Genomic DNA, 22,595 nt, shown 5'->3' with positions numbered 1-22,595 from the left:
AAGACCTTACCCTGCACATCCTCATTTGCCTAGACTATGGTCTATGCTAACTTTGTTGCTGGAGGTTCTTCCTTTGGTGTGTATTAGTGTGGGTCTTTAAAGCTAAAGGAAAATGGAGTTACCTGTAACACTTCTTTATTCAAAGGATGAATTTTGGCAGCTTCTCCTTTAGTTAATCCTTTTAACTTAAAACATAAGCAGCACTATTTGGCTCTGCATGCAAGATTTCTGGGCAACTATTCAAAACTTACTAAGCAATAATCTTTTTTGATTAATCATTCACTGCAAACAGGTTACATAAATGGACTGATAACAGAGTCATGGGACTCTTAAAATGCTAGTGGAAAAAATGACTTCAAAAAGTTTTTGAAAGCTAAGCAGCGCAAAATTATTTTTTTTCTGCTGCTGTGAGAAGTGAGACTTTTTTTTTTTATTTGGAAGTGGTGGAGTTAGATTTCCCTGTGTCACTAGTGTATCTCTTACCTTTTAGGATAGATTTGGGTACTGAAGGAATGATGCATGATACTGCTATGTACGCTGCTGGCTGGCAGAGATTGCTGCCGTTTCTCCTCCTGTTGCGTAGTTAGAAGGCGCTTAAGGGTCTTGTGGTTCTTCCTCCTCCTTGCTGTAGTTTCCTGTTTGCCTCTTGCCTGAGACAATCTGGCCAGCCCACATCACCACTTCTCCCTGTGAGCGATCTGTCCATCAGACACCTGGTTCTCTTGCCCCAAACCTTTGTGCTGGAGTGGCCTGCAGCAAGCCCTGTTCAGCAGGGCCTGAAACTGTCTTTGTTCTCTGAGGATACATTGCGTGTGAAGCAGTATTCATTTAGAGGAGGCAAAAAATAGAGTGATAGAAAATGCAGGTGGGCCATGCTGTAAAAACAAATAACTGTATTTGGGCAAGCCATTGGGCAGCTTATTGTGTAAGTATAAAGCACTTCTAATTCAATAGTGGCTGGTCTGGCAAAACAGGAAAGAAAAAGTTGCCTTTCTTGAAGTAGTTTACTGCTCAGCAAACACATGGGGATTGTTACCTGACATGCCAGAAGTGCTGCTTTGACTTCCAGCCCCCTAGCAATTGACTTCGGACTCTGGTTAAAACAAGGCAAGAGGACTGTCTGTGAAGAGACCCAGAGAAAGGGAAGGGGAACTAGTTGCACCCATTTTTCTCCAGGCACTTTCTGGGGGATGTAAGAAGGGGAGCAAGCAGAGAGGTGATTTTCTCTTTTTTCTTAGATATTTTTTCCTTATCCTTGATACCTGTGGAAACCCCTTTTTCCATAACAGTAGCAAGCGAATGTATTCTTAAATGCTTCATCTGCACTTAGTAGCCTCTGTTGAAGCCCCATGCTCTCTACATAAAACGCTTTTTGTTCTATTTCACAAAAGTATATAAAACAGTGATTCCCTGTTTCACACTGATGCAGTTACTGATCATAACTTGTTGCCTCACGGACATTTTGCAGTGCCTATGTATACGTGTTTCTACATGTTTTGTGTACATAAGGATACATCTCCCCACATCCCTTTGATTACATATACAGACCATTTACACATCTATGTTAGCACAATCTTCCGTACATCCGACTTAGCTGACATTGGAAGTCATTATTTTTTCAATGGCATCTCATCGCCTGTAGCAGTGTCCTCACTTGGCTGTGAGTTAAGAAAGAGGCATGAAATGCTGTGATTATTTTTGCATAGATGTCTAAGCTGAAAGGGAATCTGGTCCTGTCTCATACACACTTGTAGGACTTGTCTGTACTATGATGCTGATCTTCAAAGGTGAATGCGCTAAGTGTATTCTGTTCTTAGAGCCTAGTTTCTTTATGGTTTGCATGACTGTGTCTTGACTAACAGGGAGCAAAATAAAGCTGAGAGCTGATTATAGGTACTATGAACAGAAATCTTTGTTCCCAGGAGCTTACTGGAGTGTTTTAGAAGAGCATTTTCCAGGTGAACTCCTTTCCTGCCTTATTTTGTGACTGAAAAAAAACCTGATGAAATGGACACCAACATTTTCCTTTTCACTTAAAACTAGTGCTCTGAGCCAACTGAAAACATATTTACACATCTTTGTATTCTTGAGAGATTGAACCCAGACTGCTTGTTTCCCTGTTGTTCTGTAATTGTGCCTCTTCACTCCTTCATGTTACTTAGCGCAATCATTCTATAACTTTGTACTGCACTTAGTAGGGCTTTATTTAGTTGACAAAACCACATTCAAGTAGGGAAGAAAATGAAGTAACTGTAAATAAATAAATGGAGGTAACTGTACTTTGTGACTTGCAGCCTTGTACAATTGGGGATTATGCCTCATGAGGTGATAAACCTTTACAAATCATATGTTATTGGCTGCCTTAATAGGTGAGAGCAAAGAGATGTGAAGATGTTATGTCACTTGCTGAGCTGTGTAATGAGTCCACAGCTAATCTGAAGCCAGGAATATTTCTACAGGTTTTCTGCTTTTTCAGTCATAAAAGACTCCTAGCAACCTTCAGTGTGCCACGGAGAAAAACTTCTGTGTCCTTCCCCCTCCACTTTTTTCTTTTTTTTTTCTTTATTCCATATTGCTGTTGATATATGTTAATATCAGAGCAGTGATTACCCTGAGAGTGGCAGAGGTGAGAGGCAGAAGGTTGTTTTTCTTAGTACAGATTAGTCTTCAGCTGTGAAACTCAGTAAAGGCTTTAAACTTTTGAAGTGCCTAGGGTCTTCATTTAGACCTAGATGTGTTTCCTTTGGAAATATCACCCTGAAAGATCCCTCTGTGTGGACTTCTTTCATGATCTTTGTAAGATACGCTGTGTCTCTAGACTGAAGCCTACAGTAACAACGAGACGAAGTCCAGCCATGCCATAAGTGGCAAATGCAAAAATATAACTTGTCTTTTTTAATTCTGGATCTGATGCCTTTTCTGCAGAACCATAGGAGCCAATGCTTTAGGTGGGAATACATAAATGTTTATGGGTAGGAGAGTGAGGGAAATCCTATCATCATTTGGCCTCGCTTTTCCTTTCGTAAGCCTTCTTCCAGAGCTTGGTTGGCAGCAACACAGGCCAGGTTCAGACTAAAGAGGGACACTAATAAAACTCGTGCTCAAGTCATCACCTGGAAGATTAAACGAACATTTGTGCTGCTATGAGAAATCTGCTTTGCTTGCAAGCATTAGTCAGTTGTTTTCCTCCATTTAAGGTAACCACTTAGAGGAAAAAACAACATAGATCAGAATGATATACAACATGCTTGTATGCATACATACAGTACTTAACCATAAAGTATAATGAGTACTGTTCCATGGAAATCATGGTCTTGTGGGGCTTCACTAGTACATGACCTAGTGCAGCTTCTTAAAATCTCTGCTTTTCCAGCTTTTAGCTTAGAGTACCTACAACACTTAGTAGTCAGAGGATGCCTAAACATCTTGTGCCTCGTTCTGCAAGAATGCAGAATGCTTTCTTTCCTTGTAGAAACACTTTTATCAAGAGCGTTTTTAAATTCTGCTTTTAGGCTCTAGTTTTTGCACATTGGTGCTGAAAGCTGTGGTTTTAAGATGACAGTGCCTCTTTTTTACTGTTTAAATTGAAATTTCTCCATTCAATAATATTTTTATAAAAATCCAACAAATTAGATGTTGTACTGGATGTTGTAACCTGGCGTGTAAAATAATTGCCTGAGGTTTGCCCACTTGTTTCCTTCATTCATCTCCCCCCCTTTTTTTTTTTTTTTTCACTAGATATCATCATTGGTTGCTTTGTCTAGGTGTGTATATGTTGACTTTTGCCCTCTGGAATACGTTGTGTTAGCATCTGTCAAGCTCACAGCTCTGAAGATTGTAATTGTATTTCATGATAAGACTTTATTGTGTGTCTGGAAAACCATATGGCTAGAAAGCACAGACAAAATATGACACTGTGTGATACGGAGAAGATAAATATGAATGAAAATACCCATTTCCATACTGCAGTGCTTTTGTGTCTGTGGCTCCTTCTCCTTCAGTTTTGTAACACCCAAACTGGTCAGATGGCTGAGATTCAAATTTCTTGTTAATGCTCCTTTCTGTTATTTTTGTTCTTTCATTCTTTTCTGTTCTTTTCTGTTATTTCTTTTTACTTACCGTCTTTACTTATTCTTCCTCCCTCCCTTCTTCCCTTCCTCCCTTTCTTCTTCCCTTCTTCCCTCCCTCCCTTTCCTTCTTTTCTTTCTTTCTTTCCGCACAATGTGTTATGCTCAGTCTTATGTCTTTGTGCATCAATCCCACCAGTGCTCCTCAATACTTCTTCCTTCCTGAGAACTGTTTGATGCTCATTCTGTACACATCTAAGTTATGTTTACTGTATGCATCCCTCTCCCCATAACTTGAGTGCAGTAAATGTGCCCTTAGGCATTTTTTCTGGTAGAAAACACTTGGGCCCCTTATGAAAGCCTGTGACCTCCAAAAGGGCACACAGGAAATGGGCTGTTCCTTATCCCTTTGATAAGTGCAGTGTGTTCAGGTGATTTAATTTGCTAACAATAAATGACAGATGGTTGGCCAGTAAGTACCATGTACAAAATTGCACTTTTCTGCAAGCTTCAAAGATTCAGCCTCTGTGGCAGATGTGGTTTTTAGCAACAGTTCCATGGAAAGTTGCCCTATACTACTCTTCCAGTAGTATATCTGCTTTGATGGTTCCCCACCACCCCTTCAGATGAGGTTGACTTTATTCTGGAAAAGACCCATGCCTCTTGCTTCAGGGTGAGTAGGATACAGTCCAATTTGCAGCGCAGTCACACAAGTATTGAGTTTTGGCAGCAGAGGAAACATCTGGCTTGGAGTTGAGAGCTCTACAGCATAGAGCCATTGGGAAACAGAGCCACACCAGTTCTACTGTGGCATGGAGAGAAGCCTAGGCCAAGACTGAAGGTTTTTTTCCTCTATAAATACACGTGCATGAAGCATGAACTGGAAACAAAAACCCATGTGGAGGACTTCATAATTACAAATAATAGATTTATTTTTATAGAATTATTCTAGATTTGTGAAATAGAAATTAACTCAGCTTGAGAATGGCAGAAGAAGTTACACTGGAAACATCAATATTAATATAGCAAATTGTGGAAAATACGACTTTAAAGTGCTCAATTTTCAGTCGTATCACTAGAGTCATTAGCAGCAGTTATAAAACAGCAGAACTCTGTGTATGAAAACTTAAAAGGAAATAGGTTTTGTCTTTTTTCCTGGAATACAAACTATTTTGAAGCCCTCAGTGTCTTCCATAGCATAGAGTTGGGTGTGTATTAAAAAAGAAAAGCAGGGCTTTTGAGCTATTGAAATCTAACACCAACAAAGAGGCAAGTTGGGCTAAATTATCTGCAAGCAAAGGCAGACAGTGGCTGCATGCATACTTTATGCAGAGGTCATCTCATTTTAGTAATCTATCAAAAGTTAGCAGTCATTTATGAATCAAGATCCAGGGCAACTGGTATGCAACTCTTCACCTCTGATGGAAAAGAACTAACAGAATTGCTACAAAAGGATCAGGCAGTAATTCCCATGACTTTCTAAGCATCTAAAATCCGTGGGAATGCAAGCTGGGCTGTCCCTGGGAACCTCATTTTAAATATCTACTTGCATATTTCATGGACTGAGAGAGCTCAGTATATCAACTTTGAAAAAGATAAAATCTTTCTTGCTCTATATAAATAGTTATCTATAAAAGTTGCTTTATCCCTAGAAAATTATGATGTTTTCATTTTCTTTGAAGAGAAAGTGAGAATGGCTTGCATAAATGATACATCTTTACACACACGGTGGTAAGACAGATGGTAGAGCATCACTGACATTAGCAAAGCTACCCCAATGTACATGAGCTGGGAATATGATCCATAGGACCTAAGTTATACAAGAAGATAATAGTGATTTCTCTCTCAAGCATTGTTTTGTGAATTCAGCCATTAAAACATGGAAAGTGATTAACATCTCAATATTACATATTGAAATTCAAAATATTGTAAAAATAACACGTTAAGAATATCATGTTAAACTTATTGGAATTTGCAGTTTGCTTGTATGGTGGTTAAGCAATTCAGATTCTGTATAATGTAAGTAAATCCACCAATTTAACAGACTGTTTACCGCTGTCATGCCTGTGATCAGCAACAAGGTATTTAAGTATCAGTTGCCTGTTCTGTCAAGCGTAGCTTTCAGACCACGTGGTACAGTTCAGACATAGAACATCTGAAAAATGTATTTTAAACTCCTAATGAAGCTAGTTGGTATTAGCATAAGGCTTCAACAGATCCTAGTACTTACACTATTGCACTCTTCATCTCAAAAACAAATAGAAAATAAATTTCATCTGAACAAGAGAACTCTTTCTCTTCATGTCCTTATTGTTTTACTGGGCACCGAGTGCTTTTCAGGATAAAAACCATTTTCTTGTCTGCAGGCAGCTCCATTCAAATGGCTGGTGCTTTCATTTGCCGACTCTGGTTGAAGACTCCCTTCATTAGCCTGAAACACAAAAGAAATATCAATGAAGTTCATGCTTAACTTTTGACGGGCACCCATTGAGCTTGATTCCCAATGAGAAGCTCTGTGTGCCTCTTCTGTTTTATTAGCATAACTTCTTGCCTCTGGAAGTTATTTACCTGAATGTACAAGTGTTTGCAGGAGACATTTTGTACCTCAGTTCTAGATTCATCTATTATCTAGGTAGCCAGTAATCCATAGGATCTCTGCCTTAATTGCTCTTTCTTAGACAGCTGAGCTATTGCATCCTTGCCATTTGGAGCATCAATGGAAAACTCGCCAAGCGCCATCTCAGTGAGCTTTCTATGGGTGACATGTATTTTTAAGGGTGTGAGAAATTATATATGATTTGTTCGAAGCCAGTGCTGCAACTTAAGAAGTCCTAATTTGGATGCATGGCAGCCATTCATACTCGAAGACCTATAGTGGAAACTAGGCCCTTGGAATGCTGTACAAATTGGAATTCTTCCAGGTTAAAGGCTGGCTTAGAAAGCCAAATATCCATTGGCAGCACTCAATACCTAGAACTAGTGAAAAAAACAAACAAACTAGTGTGCAGCCCAAAGTCTGGACAGTCTTGTTTATGTACGTGCAAGGCAGAAAAGGCAACGGGCTTGTCTATGAAATGTTTCTTATTGTAGGTCTCTGTTATCAGCGCTTTTTAGATCTGCCCCAGGAACACAATCCTCTCAGGTTGCTTGTAATAGATTATGTTCTCAGCTCGGTTTCAATGCACAGAGCTGCTCACACCTCCAAAAATGGGGGGGTGTACTTCACCAAAGTCATTTGCTTCACCCAACGTCTATTTGAACAGTATTTCCGTAAAAATTCAAAACATACTTTTACTTTACACTGTGTGTTTGTCGATACATCATTTCCTGTCTTCATTCCAGTTGCCTCTTCCATTTCTAAGAAAAAAAACAAATCAAAAGAACCAAGTGTAAATAAGCATACCATCATTTTAACTGCTGTCTGGAGGAAAAAGAGTACCCAATCAGCCATTCCTCTGTGCATTTATCCCACAGGAGAGTAACTGAAGAATAATGAATACTTCCTAAAACATTTTCCCAAGGAAATGTGATTAATGTTTAGCTTGTGAGTGTTTAGAGAATTAACTTAGCAGCTTAGCCATAGTGTTAGGGGTTCAGACAGACCTTTCAAAGCTGAATCCTGCCTTTGTCCAGCAGGTTTGTGTTAGTCCAGCTCCGGCTGTTCTAATCTCAGGAGACAGGAGTGTTCAGTGTAGAATGGGCTTGGAAAAGCCCTTATGCTAAGAGTAGGTTATTAATAATAAATAACCTGATGTTATTTTCTTCTGGATTGGTCCCCAGGTAGAAGATAAATAGAGCCTTCAGGCCTTCAGGCTATATTTGAGTGAGACAAGCAATTGTGTTCAAGAAAGCCAGTTTAGAGGAAAAAAAGAAAAACCCAAACAGAGCATTATGGAAAGTTTCACCAGTGTTTCAGCAGTGTCTTTCAGGCCTCTAGTGAATTAATTTATTTGCTCTTTAACATTCAGTTTATGCAATCAAAATAAAATATGCAGTAAAAGAAAACAAGTCTGTGTGAGCAAGAATCAAGAGCAGGATTTAGCCTAAAAAGTTTGGATTGAAGTATATATCTGGGGCTTTGGACAAGGAGCACAAAATTAACTGATTACTTTTCCTGGCATGTAGTGGCCTGCATTATGGTACTGTGGCTGATCTTCCTAATGTGTCATTTGGAAATGAACAGAGTATTCTTTTGGGCATTAAAGCATACATACCCGTGAGAAGTATATCGATTTTCTCCACTACATGTTTTGCATCTTCCATAGTGAAACACATGGGTGGCTTAAATTTTAGTATATTTCTGTAGGGTCCATCTGCACTAAGAAGGATTTTCTGCTCTTTCAGCCTGTGGAAAGAGGGAATATTTGTTAATAAACACAAGTATACAACTGTGTGGTGACCTGTCCTTTAGCCTAAGTTCAGTTTTGAAATTTTTTTCTAAGACCACGCAATCACAAGCTACACGAACTTAAATTGAAATTAATGAGTGACTGCTAGGGAATATTGGGAGGGTTTGATCACTGCGTGCAGTCGTCAGAAAATATTTACTTATAAATGAGATGAAGGGCTTCAGCTGTAGCCGGTGTTCTCTTTTGTTGATCCTTCACCAAATCCACACCAACAAACAATCCAACACCTCTGCAGAAGAGAATAAAATATGGAAAGATAAAATGCTGTGTTTGTACTGGTAAAGTGGGTTAGCAGCTAATTCTGAATAAATTCAGCAGGCTGATTAATGCTACATTCTTCTTTCTCATCCTGCAAGCCTCAAAACAGAGTGCTGTGGGAGGTAGGTAGCAAAAACTAACAGCATCAAGAAGAAAAACAAACAAACCCGAAACTGAAGGTGGTTATCATGGTACGAACATGAGGTGAGGGGATCCTACCCCGCTATCTCCAAAGGAAATGGTCTGAAAATTTGAATGAGTTTTCCATCATCCTAAAAGAGTGCTGACACCTGGGCTATTGTGTGACAATGGGCTTTTCTCCTGCCTGCTCCCAGAGCCTTTCTAGGCTATGTTTACTTCCTAACTAAACAGCTGAATGCAGGCATTTATTGGAAAATATGTTCTTCACAGTATTGCTATTGAGTAGCTCAAGTTCAAAAAGAGATGTAAATCATGGCATAGTGTATCTGCGTTCCCCTCACCCCAGACTTGCAGATTTTCCCATCATTTCTTCTCTCTAAAACATTTAACAGCCATAAGGCACCTACCTGATATCTCCCACTAAGGGATGCTTCTTCTTTTGCTCAACCAACAGTTCCAGGAGATAATTTCCTACACGTGTAGCATTTCCTTGGAGATCTTCTTTTTCAATTACTTCCAGTACAGCCAAACCAATAGCACAAGACACAGGGTTGCCTCCAAACTGATAGTAAAAGCAACAGGAACACAGAACCCATCAGAAATGTTCAACTGTATCTAGTCATGTAGCTTTTGCTTGCCCTGTCCTATGTCTCATGCAGTGAAAAAAAAAAACTTAAAGAGGATGAGATTTTGTGCTGTGCAAACTGTGAAGGGCATTTCCCGATGGGCAATGTAGCAAAGCCCAAGGAAGGGAGCTCCCCATTCCTCTGGTTCAGGTTTCAGTAATATGAAGATTTCACAGCTCAAGCATTCAGGCTGCTCTCATGGTTTGCTGATTATATATGCAGACAAAATGCTCCTGTGAAGGGCAGTGGGTTACAGATCTGGTGTTTCCTGAGCTGTACCATATAAACTCCCTTGAACGTAGGGGGGAATTAATGGCAGCTGGGAAGAACTCACAGGAGCAGGAAAGAGGATTCTAAATAAGAAGCAAACTGCTCCTCTGGGCTATGCATGCCACTCAAATGTTTCCTGGTAGAGGGTCAGTTTTGTTCAGTGACAGCTGCACAGCGAATTCTGCTGCAGCCTAACCCCACCTGCACAGCACCCATAGCTGAGCCTATCCTAGATAATGAAATATTACATGTTCAGCATTTCAGAGGAAACAAGGGAGAAAGGGTAACTGAGGTATAATTTATCTGTATGCATGGGAGCTGAGCTCCATGAGTAGCCAGAGAGCTAGTGCTTGTCCATTTGTTTTTAAATACTAGACTGGCTAACACCAGCTCTTAGCAATGCAATGTAATGAAGGATGTGGGTGTTAGAAGAATGACTCAAATAACTTGTAACTGCTCAATGTAAACTAGCGAACAAATAGGACAAACCTTCACGTACAAATTTACTTACTGTATTGAAATACTCCAGTCCAGAGGCACCAAACCTTTCAGCAATTTCCCTTGTTGTGACCACGCAAGACATAGGGTGGCCATTGCCAATGGGCTTTCCCATGGTGACAATGTCAGGCACAAAGTCTTCACCTTGCAGCTGGAAAGCCCAGAAATGCTTCCCTACTCTGCCAAAGCCAACCTGGACCTCATCGGCTATGAATACACCACCTGCTGCATGCACATACCTGAAAATAAATAGAATGGTCGGTATGACTGACTTTGCAGACTGGTCTTGAGTAGGCAGACTAGGACAAGGATGTTTGCAGTACAGAAAACCTCCACTGTGAAACCAAGTTAAAAAAAAAAAAAGAAGAAAGTACATGACTGCTGAAACACAACTTGGTACTGAACTGCTGATGCTCTAGCAACCATGCTGAAAAGCTGTACAAGCAGCCAAACCCCCTGGAACACATCCCATCAGTCTGTATAAAAATATGTTGGTTCTTCCTCCCTTATTCATTTATTGATTGCAGCCAGGACTCTGCTTTCAGGAATATTCTGATATCTGGATCCCAAGTGACTTGAATTTCTCCTTTGTTGTAGCACTTGAGCACTTTAAGTAGTACTACACATACTTCAAGCACTTCCTGTCCTTCATTGACCTGGATATTACTCAGGCCCTAGTGAACCTACAGCTCACTTCTTTCTGAGATATCCACAGCTACTTTTCAGAACTGTATTCAAATGACTTAATTTCAAGCAAATTGTTTTGCCTTTAGTTTGATAAAACAGTGTTGGAACGTGCAACGTCAACTGGAAACTCGTCAAGCAGAGCTATAGTTATTTGAATTGATAAAACATTTGGTTGACTAACTTAACAAAAAAAAACACAAAAAAACCAACAACAAAAAAAGCTAATACTTAATGCAAAATAGGAGCACTGTAATTGTACTGCAGGGCTACCTCTCTGATGAGTCCACTTAATCTTCCATAAAACTTACAGCCTGAAGATTAAAGATAGACAGTTACCTAGCTAAAAAGAATTAGGCAGCTGATGTTCCATAGAAAATAGAAGTGGGAATGTACTCTTCAGAACAAGAGAGGGAGATAGCTGAATTGACTGGATTAGCCCATGGTAAAAAAGAAATGTTTTTGGTTAATTTTCCAGGTGTGCCCTTCTGAAGGGATGTACGTACTCTGCCACTTTCTGGAAATAGCCCACAGGTGGAATTACTTGGCCTCCACAGCTCTGCATGGATTCGGCTATGAAAGCAGCAATCTAAAAGAAACCAAACTCAGGTAAGAGCTATGTTAATCTGTCTGAACTTTGCACAAACATTTTACAATCTAGAAATAAATGTTTGAGAGTTTGCTCTAGTTCAATCACACACTAGGTTGAACAGTTGAGGGCTCTTGAGAAGCTATGTCTAGAGAGCTTACTCATTTTTCAATCTAGAGTGCCCAAATTTGCAGTAGCCAGGGTCACCTTTACAATATGATGAGAGTACAAGGGCCTCCGTTAAGCCCTGATCTTACTGGCATTGAAGATGCTCACTGTAGACAAGCTCCTGCGAGCTCTCTAATTTAATTTACAGATTTCAGTTTACAGGAGGAAACACAGCAATGTTTTCAGTTTTCTCCAAGAGGTGAATAAAAACTTGCTTAGTGCCAGAACACTCTAGTACCAGGTTTGTGTGGTGACAACTTAATTGTTCAATCTCAAACTCCAGGCAGAGTTGGGTAGAAGCTGGAGCTGGAAGATGACCTGAGGCTATGCTTTGGGCACCCCTGCCTAATGCAAATAACTAAACAAGTGAAATATCAGCATGAGGCACTTGACAAAAGAGGAGAAAAAAAATCTACAGATGAAATAATTCCAGTTGCTAGGAATGAAAAAGGAAGTTATTTCAAGTCAGGAAGGGCAAAAGCAGCGGTTCAGATAAACTGGAACAGCAAAATTCGTTTCATGACAACATGTCTATGCAGCAGAGATACAATATTACCCCAAAGTCTCAGCATAAGTCTGCTATTTAAGGGGTTGCATCCCCACACCACTTTTGAACCCCTCCCTGATCATCAAGAGGTCTCTTTGGGTTGGTGCAGTCTTCCTGGAAACAAGGCCGAGCAGTAACGTGTAAAGAACCGTACACTATATTTGAAGAGGCATGCTACGGCCAAAGAGTACGAAGCTTCCCATAGCTTAGCCTTTAGCACAACTTGTCCTGCCACAGGTTATGTCACCAAAACCTAAGAAATATGCAAAAGAAAGGAAACAAAGGAAAAAAACAAACAAAACTATCCGTTAGTAGAGAATAAAAGAAGCTGATGAAGAAATTAAAAGAAGAGTGATACAAGTCCATTGGACTAGAAAGGAACATGTTGTTCCAAGCTCCACTGAATGTGGGGCTTTGAATCAAGCCCTACGTGTCTCATAATGCTAGTGCAGTTGTACAAAATATTAATATACATTGTAAACAGCCTGCTTAAAGTTATCTTTTTTTTTAAATCAAGATCATGTGATTAAAACATTGATCTTTTTAAATGACTCCAAAGTTATCTTAATCTACTGCAGTAAAAAATGTAATATTAAGGTTTTATCCACCACATTTTCTCCATCCGTGATGCTTTTACATATCTTTGCTAGAATTTGTGGTGTAGTGTCTCAGCTGACCTCCATGCCTGGCTGTGCCCTAACATATTTACAGTGTACTGGTGCAATGCATAAAATAGGGAATTAAAATGCTTTCGTTGTATCTGCTCTTTTACGACTGTATTATCAATCCTTTCACTGATGCCTAGAAAATTATGGTAAGAGCATCTGGTTGAAAAATGGCACATTTTGAACACAGAGGAAACTTAAGTAGAGAAATAAGTCCTTAGTTTCCTGTTTCATGGCCCCATTTTACACTCAGCAGATGAAACTTCAGCATTTCTAGAGCACAAGATACACACCTTGCGTCCATTCTTCTGTGTTTCCTCAATAATCTTTTCCACCTCTTCAGCATAAGCACTTGCTGGGTCAGGGTGGTCTTCCCTGTATTTCCCTCTATAGATATCTGGAGAAGGAGCCTGAAAAGATAATTTTTTTTTTTTAAAGCCCATCTTTCTGTGAAACATTCCCTTCCTGTTTTTTTTTTTTGTCTTGTTCTCTGTTTCTGGAACAGGATACAGTTTTGTCTTTCCGCACAGATACATCATAGGAGTCAGCAAAATCTCAGTTTCTGCATGGTATTACAAAAATATATGCATAAGAGCCTAAACACAGAGGCAGTCCTGTGACGTATTCAGTATAACTGGAGGCAGCTGTTGAAAGCCATTTACCTCATCCACCTTTTCAATACCATCCCTCCTCTCACCTAAGGCATAGTTCTGAGTCTTCATCTCTCATCTTATTTTAGACTACTGCAGGATGTTCCATTTCTGCAACTGCAGAAGTGGGTTTTCCAATCTGTCACTTGATTTTCATCATTCTCATCATGGGAAGAACCTGAGTGAACTTCAAGCCTCTACAATGTTGGAAGAAGTTCCATGATTAAAGAGAAGGAATCGTTATAAAAAGGAGGACACTAATCTGACAGTGTGGTTAATACCAAGAAGTGTGGATAGGAAACATCACTTTGTAGTTTGCTGTACTTCTCAGAAAGTGAATTTTGGTTTGGCAAAACATACACAGGTAGGCTGGAAATAAAGCAGTCTTCTGGTCAGCTGAATACCCCAGAGCTCTCTACCCAGAACCGTGTGTAAATGCATGCTCTGCCTTTCTGGTGTTTGGAAGCAGACTCAAAACTCTTGCATATCTTGAGTCAAATTAACACAACAGATATTGGCTACCTTCTTCAAACTGTGTATCTGTACAGTTCAGTGGCTTGGGATCCTTGCTGTGCTGTGAAGGAATTCAGCTTCACAGCTGGGTACTCTCTTTGAAATCCAAAAGCATGCAATTTTGCTGTCACTCACGTGTATGTACACTGGCATCAGCAGAGCAGAATGAAAGTACTTTTATGCCAGAAGTGAGTAATCGAGTATGCTGCATAACAGGCATAACAATGACAAAAAGCAAGCAAAGCCAAAAAAGCACACTTACCACGTGCACAAACTCCTTCTTGCTGTCCTTTCCCAGCTGATTAAATTTATAAGGACTGATGTCAATCAGAGATGTAACATGGCCGTGGTAAGCACTGCACGAGTGTTAAACGTTGAAGTCATTTTTCACCAAAGTTATAAAAGAGCTAAATTCACAACTATACCCATAAATAAAGGAGACTAAGAGACTGTATCTGCAACAGATTAGCAATGTTTGCGATGGGATCTTGGTTTAATTCACTCAGTCTTTCTCTCAAGGCAGTATGAAATTGCTGTTGACGCCAATTAACTAGCAAGAGTGGAACCAGGACTGATGATTTTTTCTTGCATTAAATAAGGTGCAAGCATAAGAAGAGAAAAAGGTGTTGTTCCCTAGGTTGCAACACCAGCTACCCTTACCAGTTACAAACAATAACTGAAGGGTGGGTCTAGCACCCTCACTTCCAGCCTGGAGACCCCAGTCTGGCCAACTCAAGCTTTCTGAGATAGACCCCAATAACATTGCATATGGTCTTAAGAGTTTGTACTGCAGCAGAAGATTCATATTTTATACAGCAGCACATCACTACCTCTCCCAGAGTCTCTACAGTCTTGACTGTTTGGCTGAAGCCAATCTCAGGTTAAAGAGGAATAATGAAGGCCTTATAATTTATGCTAAAAATGGTTACTACTGAGATCAGCCTGACTTAGAAATCAGGAATTACAGCCTTTTGAATATAAGGCATTTAAGAGCTTCATCAGGGAATAAACACTTCCATTTAGTCATAAGCTTAATGCAAAGGGAAGCTCAACCCCAAAGACGTGTCACAATCTAATTGCAGAAGACTTAGTGTGCAAAATAAGTTTTTTCAAAATCTGCCACTGGAGACAAAAAAAAAAAAAAAACCAGGACAGAAAACCCATTCTGTGTCCCAAGCCCACAGATGTTGCAAAACTCTATAGAGCTTTGGAGAGCCAGGACAGGGAAATTCCTTATTGTATTCAGGAAGACATGACTTTGCAGTCAAACAGAATGGCTGAGCCAGCTCCATCATCAACGTGTCATTACTGAAGCTACTATCACTGGCTCCAAATTGTGGCCGTATGAGTTGAGGGCTAGCAGTGATCTGACTATGGCTGAGTCAAACAAGCTTCATCTGAACAGAACAAAGATGTGCTCTTGCAGTTGGTCTGGCTGGATTTTCTGATCAGGGGCTGATGAAAAGTTAGAGCCCTGCAGCAGCATAACAAACTCTACACCTCCATCTAGGGTAGGGAAATAAGGATAGATGGTCAGCCCCCTTTTCCATGACTGACAGTGTTTTCAGTTCCTCCAGATTTTGCAGCTGCTCTGTCTTGTGTGCTTACTCCTGCGTTCAGTGGAGAGGAGCTGAGCATCAGTGCAGCAGAGCATCAGCACCATTGCAGAGCTCCAGGATCTTCCTTCTAAGCCATGGAGTATTGATTTATTTAGAATCATTGAATCCTGAAATCATTTTGGAGTTGGAAATGACTTTCAAGGTTATCATAAAAAAAAACAACATTTCCAGCAGAATGTGACAGGAAGCCCTTTTCCAGAGCATCCCGTGGGCTAGACCACTCATTGGTGTTTCAGACTAACACCCAAGGTTCTGAACTGAATTGCTCTGGAAGTTTGTGAAATACCTGTGACAGGTGCCTGACAATCTCTGCGTTTTACACATCTTCAGAACTTGTGTTTATCCAGATGTGGAAAATGGAAACTTATTTCCTGACCTATTCTTCTATGAAAGCCTTTCTTTCAGCAGACAGTACAAGAAGCAGTGGGTTGCTACAAAGCTGCTTCTGAAGTAATTGTAGGAGTTGTTGGCTGCATTCACATAGTCTGTTCTGTCTACTTACTTACTTTTCAAGCGTGATCACGTCTTGGTGTCCACGGTACTGTCGAGCCAGTCGTAAAGCCAGATCATTTGCTTCAGACCTGTATAGTAGCAGTGACATTCACAAATCAGTGAGGAAGGACTCCCAGTTCAGGTTTGCACTAACACAGAAGAGTTGGCCTGAGACATAGCAGGCTCTGCTACTATACAGATTACAGCGCTAAGGTTGAGACTGCAAATGCCATTTAAGACAGTGAATCAAAAACAGCCCTTTGTACAAACAACAAACAAAGAGATGCTTTATTTCACTCCCTCAGTTTACTTGTACACATTTCCCTCCTCTTGATACAAATGAGACCACTTTGCAGAGCAGTCAGCAGCTGGAAGTGCAACATAACTGCAAGCCTTCAAAAAGCTACAGAGCATGCCAGCCCTGCATGCACCTCCACTAAATTAGTGCTCCATCCCTCCCAGACCATCCAGCAGCAGAGGACACAGATCTGCGCCTGCTGAGAGCACCAGGCTTCCAGCCTGACCTACAGCAGTCCCAGTTCCTACTGGCTGTCTGTTGGGCACAGTCAGTGATCACAGATTGGACAGACCATCTGAAGGAGCTGCTTGCTTCCAAGGTCATATGTCCATTTACGCATAGCATTCACCAATTCTCTGTCTTAATTTGCATTTCTTGTTTCCCCTTTCCCTACCTTTTTTTTTTTTGTCTAACGTTCCACAGTTCCATGCTTTGGCTCTCTTGCACTGAGCCATCATACTAAGTCCTTCCATCAGTACTGGAAATAATGTTGTCACTTATGTAATAAGTCCCATTCACAAATTTAAGATTTGGACCAAGCTGTTCTGAACATTCATCTTAAACATGAAGACAATAGCTTGAACAACAACAACAAAAAGAGCAAACCTACCCAGAGTTAACAAAATAGCAAACAGAGAGTTTCTCTGGCAGGGTAGCTGTAAGACGCTGAGCGTACTGAACAAGGTTGTCATGCAGGAACCGGGAATTTGTATTGAGCAGTTCCATCTGTTTTGTTGCAGCCTTTGTCACATAGGGATGACTGTGGCCAACTAAAGGAGAAAACAGTTAATACTAGCAAACAGTGAGTCACTGAGCCACAAAAGGAGACTGAGAGAAGCCCTGCGACCCTAGCAGTGTCACTTGAAACAAGTGCATCAGGGTTCCTATTAGAGGTGATGCAACAGAAGCACTCTTAGGAGATAAACTGCTTACCATGTGCAACATTGTTGATACAGTCTAAGTACTTTTCTCCAGTCTCATCAAACATATACTGGCCCCGAGCACGCACTATCTTCAGGGGGTCCTTGGCGAAGAAAACTTTGCAGGAAGGCCTAAAAAAAAAAATAAAAAGTATAAAATAACACCATTTTAGTTCTCTGAGGATTTCCCTGTCACTAAGAAGTGGTGGGGGGTTACCTGCTGCAACTCTAGAGACAGTTGCTTCCCCTCCCCTGCAGAGGAGCTGGGAGCAGAAGGTGGTGGAGAAGAGCCACCCTGTGCCCACCTCCCTGCACCTGGGCCAGGAACAGCTTTTGGCAGGGGTGTTTGAAGCCATGGCTCTGCCTGTCAGTGTCCCTATGAGTACAGCGGGTGTGAGTCAATCCAGGTAGCCTGCAGGTCCTGCTGTGTTTCTGTTTACATGGCTCACAAACACGGCCAGCCAACAAACTCACTGCAAATAAAGCTAAGTTGTTAAGAATTGTTTTATGCTGTAGCCAGAAGCTCCTTACACAACAGCCAGCAGCTACAGAGGTCACATTCAGGAATAATACCTTGCAGGCTTTATTTTCAGGGGTGCTGAGAAGGCCCTAAAATCTCTGTCTCTCTGAAATCAACTGCTTTGAGCAGAACCCTTGAAAGCAGCTTTCTGTAAGCAGCCAAATCTGCTGGGTTCCAGCAGAACTCTGGGTCCTCTTGAAATTGTCCAAAGGACCCTTTAAACTTTCTTTTTTTTTTTTTTTTCTTTTTTTTTTTCTCTTGTGGAAAACATGCCAGCTATAGAATTATGTTATGCTGAATGGCATTACTTTGCAGAATGAAAGCCTTCTAAACTTTTAGCAGTGTTTATGTGGCCTTGGATAAACACATCTGTTTCCAAGTAACCCAAGCAGCGCTCCTCACGCATCCCTCTGTCATCTCTATTGTGATTGGGACCCCAGAAAGCCCAGAGATAACCCCTAGAAAGCGAACCTGCTTGCTTTCTTTCTCACACCTCTCACTTCTGTTGCATTGATCTTTTCTGCTATCTTCAGCTACTCCTCTGCAACACTTTACAAGAAGCACAATTCATCGTCATCGTTACTAGGGGCATTTCTGGATGACACTGTTCTCTTCTCCTTTCTGCAGGAGGCTTTTGGCACTCGCCCGACGCAGCCAGTGTAACACTCGAGCGGGGAAGCACCTTCAACAGCTGACCCCTACAGAGAAGTTGACGCGCATGCTTCATGAGGCCATCCTCTCTGTGAATTTTGAAGTATACAACTCTAGACATCCGGCGTATTTAGGATGCCATCAGCAAATAGCCAGGTTTGGGTCTAACAGTCTCAGCTTCTTTTTCACCTGCCTGCTGGAGGCACTGCCGCGGCACAGCCCCGCTCCCACCCGCCCCGCCGCCCCTACCCGATGTGCTTCCTCCGCAGGGCCAGGGTCTCCGCCTTGCTGTAACGCTCCTCCATCCCGCCCGGCATGGCACGGCACGGCACGGCGAGCCCAGGGGCTCCCCGCCTCTTATCCCTGAGCCGCCCCGCCAAACCCCTCCTTCTTCCCACCCTCCCTCCCTCCCTCCGTGCCCTCCCCCCCATCCCTCCTTCCCTGCTCTGCTCCTCGCCCTGCAGTGCCAGGCGTTGCGAGCTGGCAGTCAGCGAGCAGGCTGCTCTCCTGCCATCCTTCTCAGCACACATACTGGTGACTCCGAGTCATGGATTTGATCGAAACTGGGGCCGTAATTCAAGCACCTTCCCAGTTCTGCTCCATCTCCCAGAATCTGTTCCTCAGTGTGTACTTGTACACAGCACAGGGCTATGGTCCTGGCACCCTGATGCACTGGTGCATCCTATGTTAGTGCTGCCAGCACTTAACTGCAACTAGTCCCACGCTCCCCTGCTACCCACAGCACTGAAACAGACCCGGATTGGTACAGTCTGGCATTCCTTCACGGGTACCCTTGATAACCTTCACTGGACACCAAAGACCATGGGAGAAAGAGGCACTGACACCAAAAGACATTGCTTTTCCACACAGTAAGCCAAGTTACAGGCAGAGCTGCTTGGCTTTACCTCCCCTCTGCCACAATGTACCCACAAACCATCTGTAGCTCTTTGAGCCACACAACCTGCACCCATCTCCCTGCTGTCCCTCTGCATCTGGGCTGTGCCCCCCGCAGCATGAGTGGTCAGAACACGTCTGAAAATCCACACAGCTTTGTGCGCTACTCCTGCTTGTCTTTTCTAGGTCGGTACCAAGTTAGTCATCCCAGCATCTGGAGATGAAGACACATACCTCCTTATTTTTAGATATTTTTATATCTCTGGCAAGTAAGCCACCTTTCTCCTGGCTTCTCTAGTTGAGCAGCAGCGTTCTCTTCAACAGGCATTTTCTTCAGCCCGTGTTAATTTTGAAGCTCCCCAGCTTTCACACCCTGCTTCAGCAGCCTCGCATCACCAACCGGCAAATCAGACGCAGCCCAGGTGGCAAAGGCCCCAGCAGCTACGCCTCCACATCCCCGATTTCAGGACGCCGGCTTTTCCCGCACCCCGTGTCTGCCTGCCCTCTGTCGGTGCTGGGACAGCGCGTCCCCCTGCCAGGGCTGCAGACTCTGCAGGCACTGGGAAGCAGCTGCTACTTGTGCAGTCCTGTCCCATCTTGCTCTTTCAGAAACTCTGCACCATACAGAGATATCAGGGCTATGCAAGATGCCGTTCTGCTCTTTTACAAGTGTGCATCAGCAGCCAGTCGGGATTACATCAGTTCCAGTTTTAACAAAACGATGCTGTATTAGCAACTGCTTGTTATGACGCTCAACTTCATCAGTAAAGTTCAGAGTGGGATGGGAACTAGCTTGGTATGAGGCAGGTTGCATCTCCTCCTTCACAGTCACGGCAGGACATGTATCAGCAGAAATGCCCTTTCCTCTTGACTGATGGCTTTTGCACGCTCTTCTGATACTACTGGGAGCCACACTGCTGCATCTCATGTGTAGAGCAGAGGGCTTCTTCCCACAGTTAGCAGAAAGACCCCACCTGGGACACGGGGCTCCCCAGCACCACGTCACTCAGCTTTTTTGGTCCTTTCCAGCTCCTTCCACCTGCTGCCATGACGCTGTGGTGTAACAGGCATTTCTCCATTATACAGAGAATTATCACTACATACTTTTTTAAAGTAAGTAGACATAATGTTTTCTCCATCTTGTTCTGCTCACTTTCTGAAAATTTTAATTCTTCTTTTCCTGTCTCCCTGTATGGAGGATGAAAAGGAGGAAATGTTACCACAAGCAAGTCAAAGTGCCCAGTAAAATGCCTTCCTCTCCCTAAATGCTGCTTCAGAGTTGGTGAACCTCTGAAAAACCACATGCTGCTGTTGCATCCTGAGAAGCAAATCCATTAGAGCTGGTCAGTGGAAGATGACCCACACTGACGACACATTTCTGCTCAGAAAGGTAGAAGAAGGGACATGGTGCTCATTGGCTCTTAGCAGGGACAGCCAGCATTACCTTCCCGAGCCATTGGCATGTATGCCAGTTCCTGAATAATGTTTGTAAAGAGTCATTTCAGTTCTAAACGTGTCAGTAGTGTTTGCAGTTCTGCATTTGTATAGGGCAAATATATTCACACAACCTAATGAATATCGTAAGAAGAGCTGATTTCTTGGTTTGCTTTCGTTGTTTATGCCATATATTTTTTTAATGAATGTTATCTCAGACAGAATCCGTTGCGTCACAACACCCTGACTGTGCCACAGACAAGAGAGCTCCTACAGGCACATGAAAAACTGCCAGGTACTTGTTGTTCCAGCAGAGAGGAGCCAGACAAAAGGTGATGCCAGCAAGAGCTCATGATTGCTTGGAAAACTCAGCCAAGCTGTAATCCGTACATACAAAAATGATAAGAGTATTTATTAGTACTGAACATTATGTCTTGGCATAAGCACATCACTGACCTGCATTTTAGTTGATGTGACAGGAGCTGTGACCACTTTTGACTTCAGACACAAATTACAGCACATTCAGTACAGCTACACTGGCAGATCATGCTCTGCTGTTGTAGGTTTCTGTGTGGTATTTTCCTGAAAAATACAGTCCGTGTATATCGGTATACGTATAGGCATACAAGCACGCAGACTTACGTGAAACATCTAAGCTCCGACTTCAGAGCAAGCATTTAAAAGCAGTGCATTTTTCTTCTCCAGACAGGAAAAGGGAGAAAATGTCCTGTGAGCACTCAGACAGGGAACCAGCAGACCTCAGTGGAAAAGCAGATGAGTTCATAACCCTGGGAAGATGGAAAGACTGTGTTTGTGGGAACATAACTTGAATGCTTTGGCGTTCCCTTGCTTTGTTTTTCACATTTATTTGGGTGTGGTTGTTACTACTTGTTGGAACATGAAGGTTTTGTCAGCTCCTTGTTTTGTCCTTTTATTATTATGTTAACATTTATTTTTGTGTGGTTATTAGAATTGAATCACCAGGTGAAGTTGGGTGAGGTAGGGACATACAAGGCCACTTCTGTTTTCCTCTTCTGATAGTCATGGACTCCCTTTTATAAATGGGTAAGGATCAGCAGGTTTAGTAGGTCCACAGCACAGAGTTGGATGTGAATAACAGTCTTTACATATTAATTTAACTAGAAATTAATTTAAAAATTAGAGGAAGAACTGGCAGGAATTTCCTGTGAAGATATGTGGTGCTTCAGAATGTCACAGAATTATAAAGGAGGGATCTGGAAAGGAGCAAACAACAAAGAAAAGTCAGGTCAATGTCCCATCAGTGCAGTAGGATGAGAGGTCTATAGTAGGTGGGTTAACTGAGCTTTGACTTTAAAGGGAGTCTGATACTGAAAAATGTCAGGGAGGCATTAGTATCCCTGAATGGGAAATCTACTGAGAGGTAGCTTCAGCAGCAGCCTGAGCTTGCACTTTGCTACTACACTGGTAATAACTCATATGCTGCAGACAGAGCATGGTTAACAACAGAGCAGCTATAGAACGGAGAGAGGAAATAAAGTCTGGAAACGTCCAGAATGGCTGACCTTGTGCTAACAAAGTGATACTAGGCTAAATGTGCACAGCTGAAAGTAGGTCTGTTATGGGGTAAGTTCTTAAAGAGTAAGTATCTGAAAAAAAAATGTCCATCCAACATATCCATGCAGTGCCAGGACAGGGCAGGC

General features: G+C 42.1%; 1 protein-coding gene across 1 annotated transcript; it reads right to left on the bottom strand.

The window, feature by feature from the left end:
* Positions 1-4,966: 4,966 nt before the first annotated feature.
* Positions 4,967-18,909, bottom strand: ETNPPL (ethanolamine-phosphate phospho-lyase). The gene is made up of 13 exons (XM_065736500.1): positions 18,835-18,909; positions 17,428-17,546; positions 17,105-17,264; positions 16,211-16,285; positions 14,348-14,441; positions 13,216-13,332; positions 11,460-11,542; positions 10,283-10,508; positions 9,283-9,437; positions 8,616-8,705; positions 8,282-8,412; positions 7,357-7,424; positions 4,967-6,498 (listed from the first exon to the last, which is right to left on the bottom strand). The coding sequence occupies exons 1-13, from the start codon at positions 18,900-18,902 to the stop codon at positions 6,367-6,369; spliced, it is 1,518 nt and encodes a 505-aa protein (XP_065592572.1). The 5' UTR covers positions 18,903-18,909; the 3' UTR covers positions 4,967-6,366.
* Positions 18,910-22,595: the final 3,686 nt, after the last annotated feature.

Source organism: Cyrtonyx montezumae, unplaced genomic scaffold (genome assembly GCF_038088225.1).
Source record: "Cyrtonyx montezumae isolate F1298 unplaced genomic scaffold, pur_monq_1.0 scaffold_2, whole genome shotgun sequence".
NCBI lineage: Eukaryota > Metazoa > Chordata > Aves > Galliformes > Odontophoridae > Cyrtonyx > Cyrtonyx montezumae.
The sequence above is the reverse complement of the archived record's forward strand: the minus strand, read 5'-3'. Positions and strand labels throughout refer to the sequence as shown.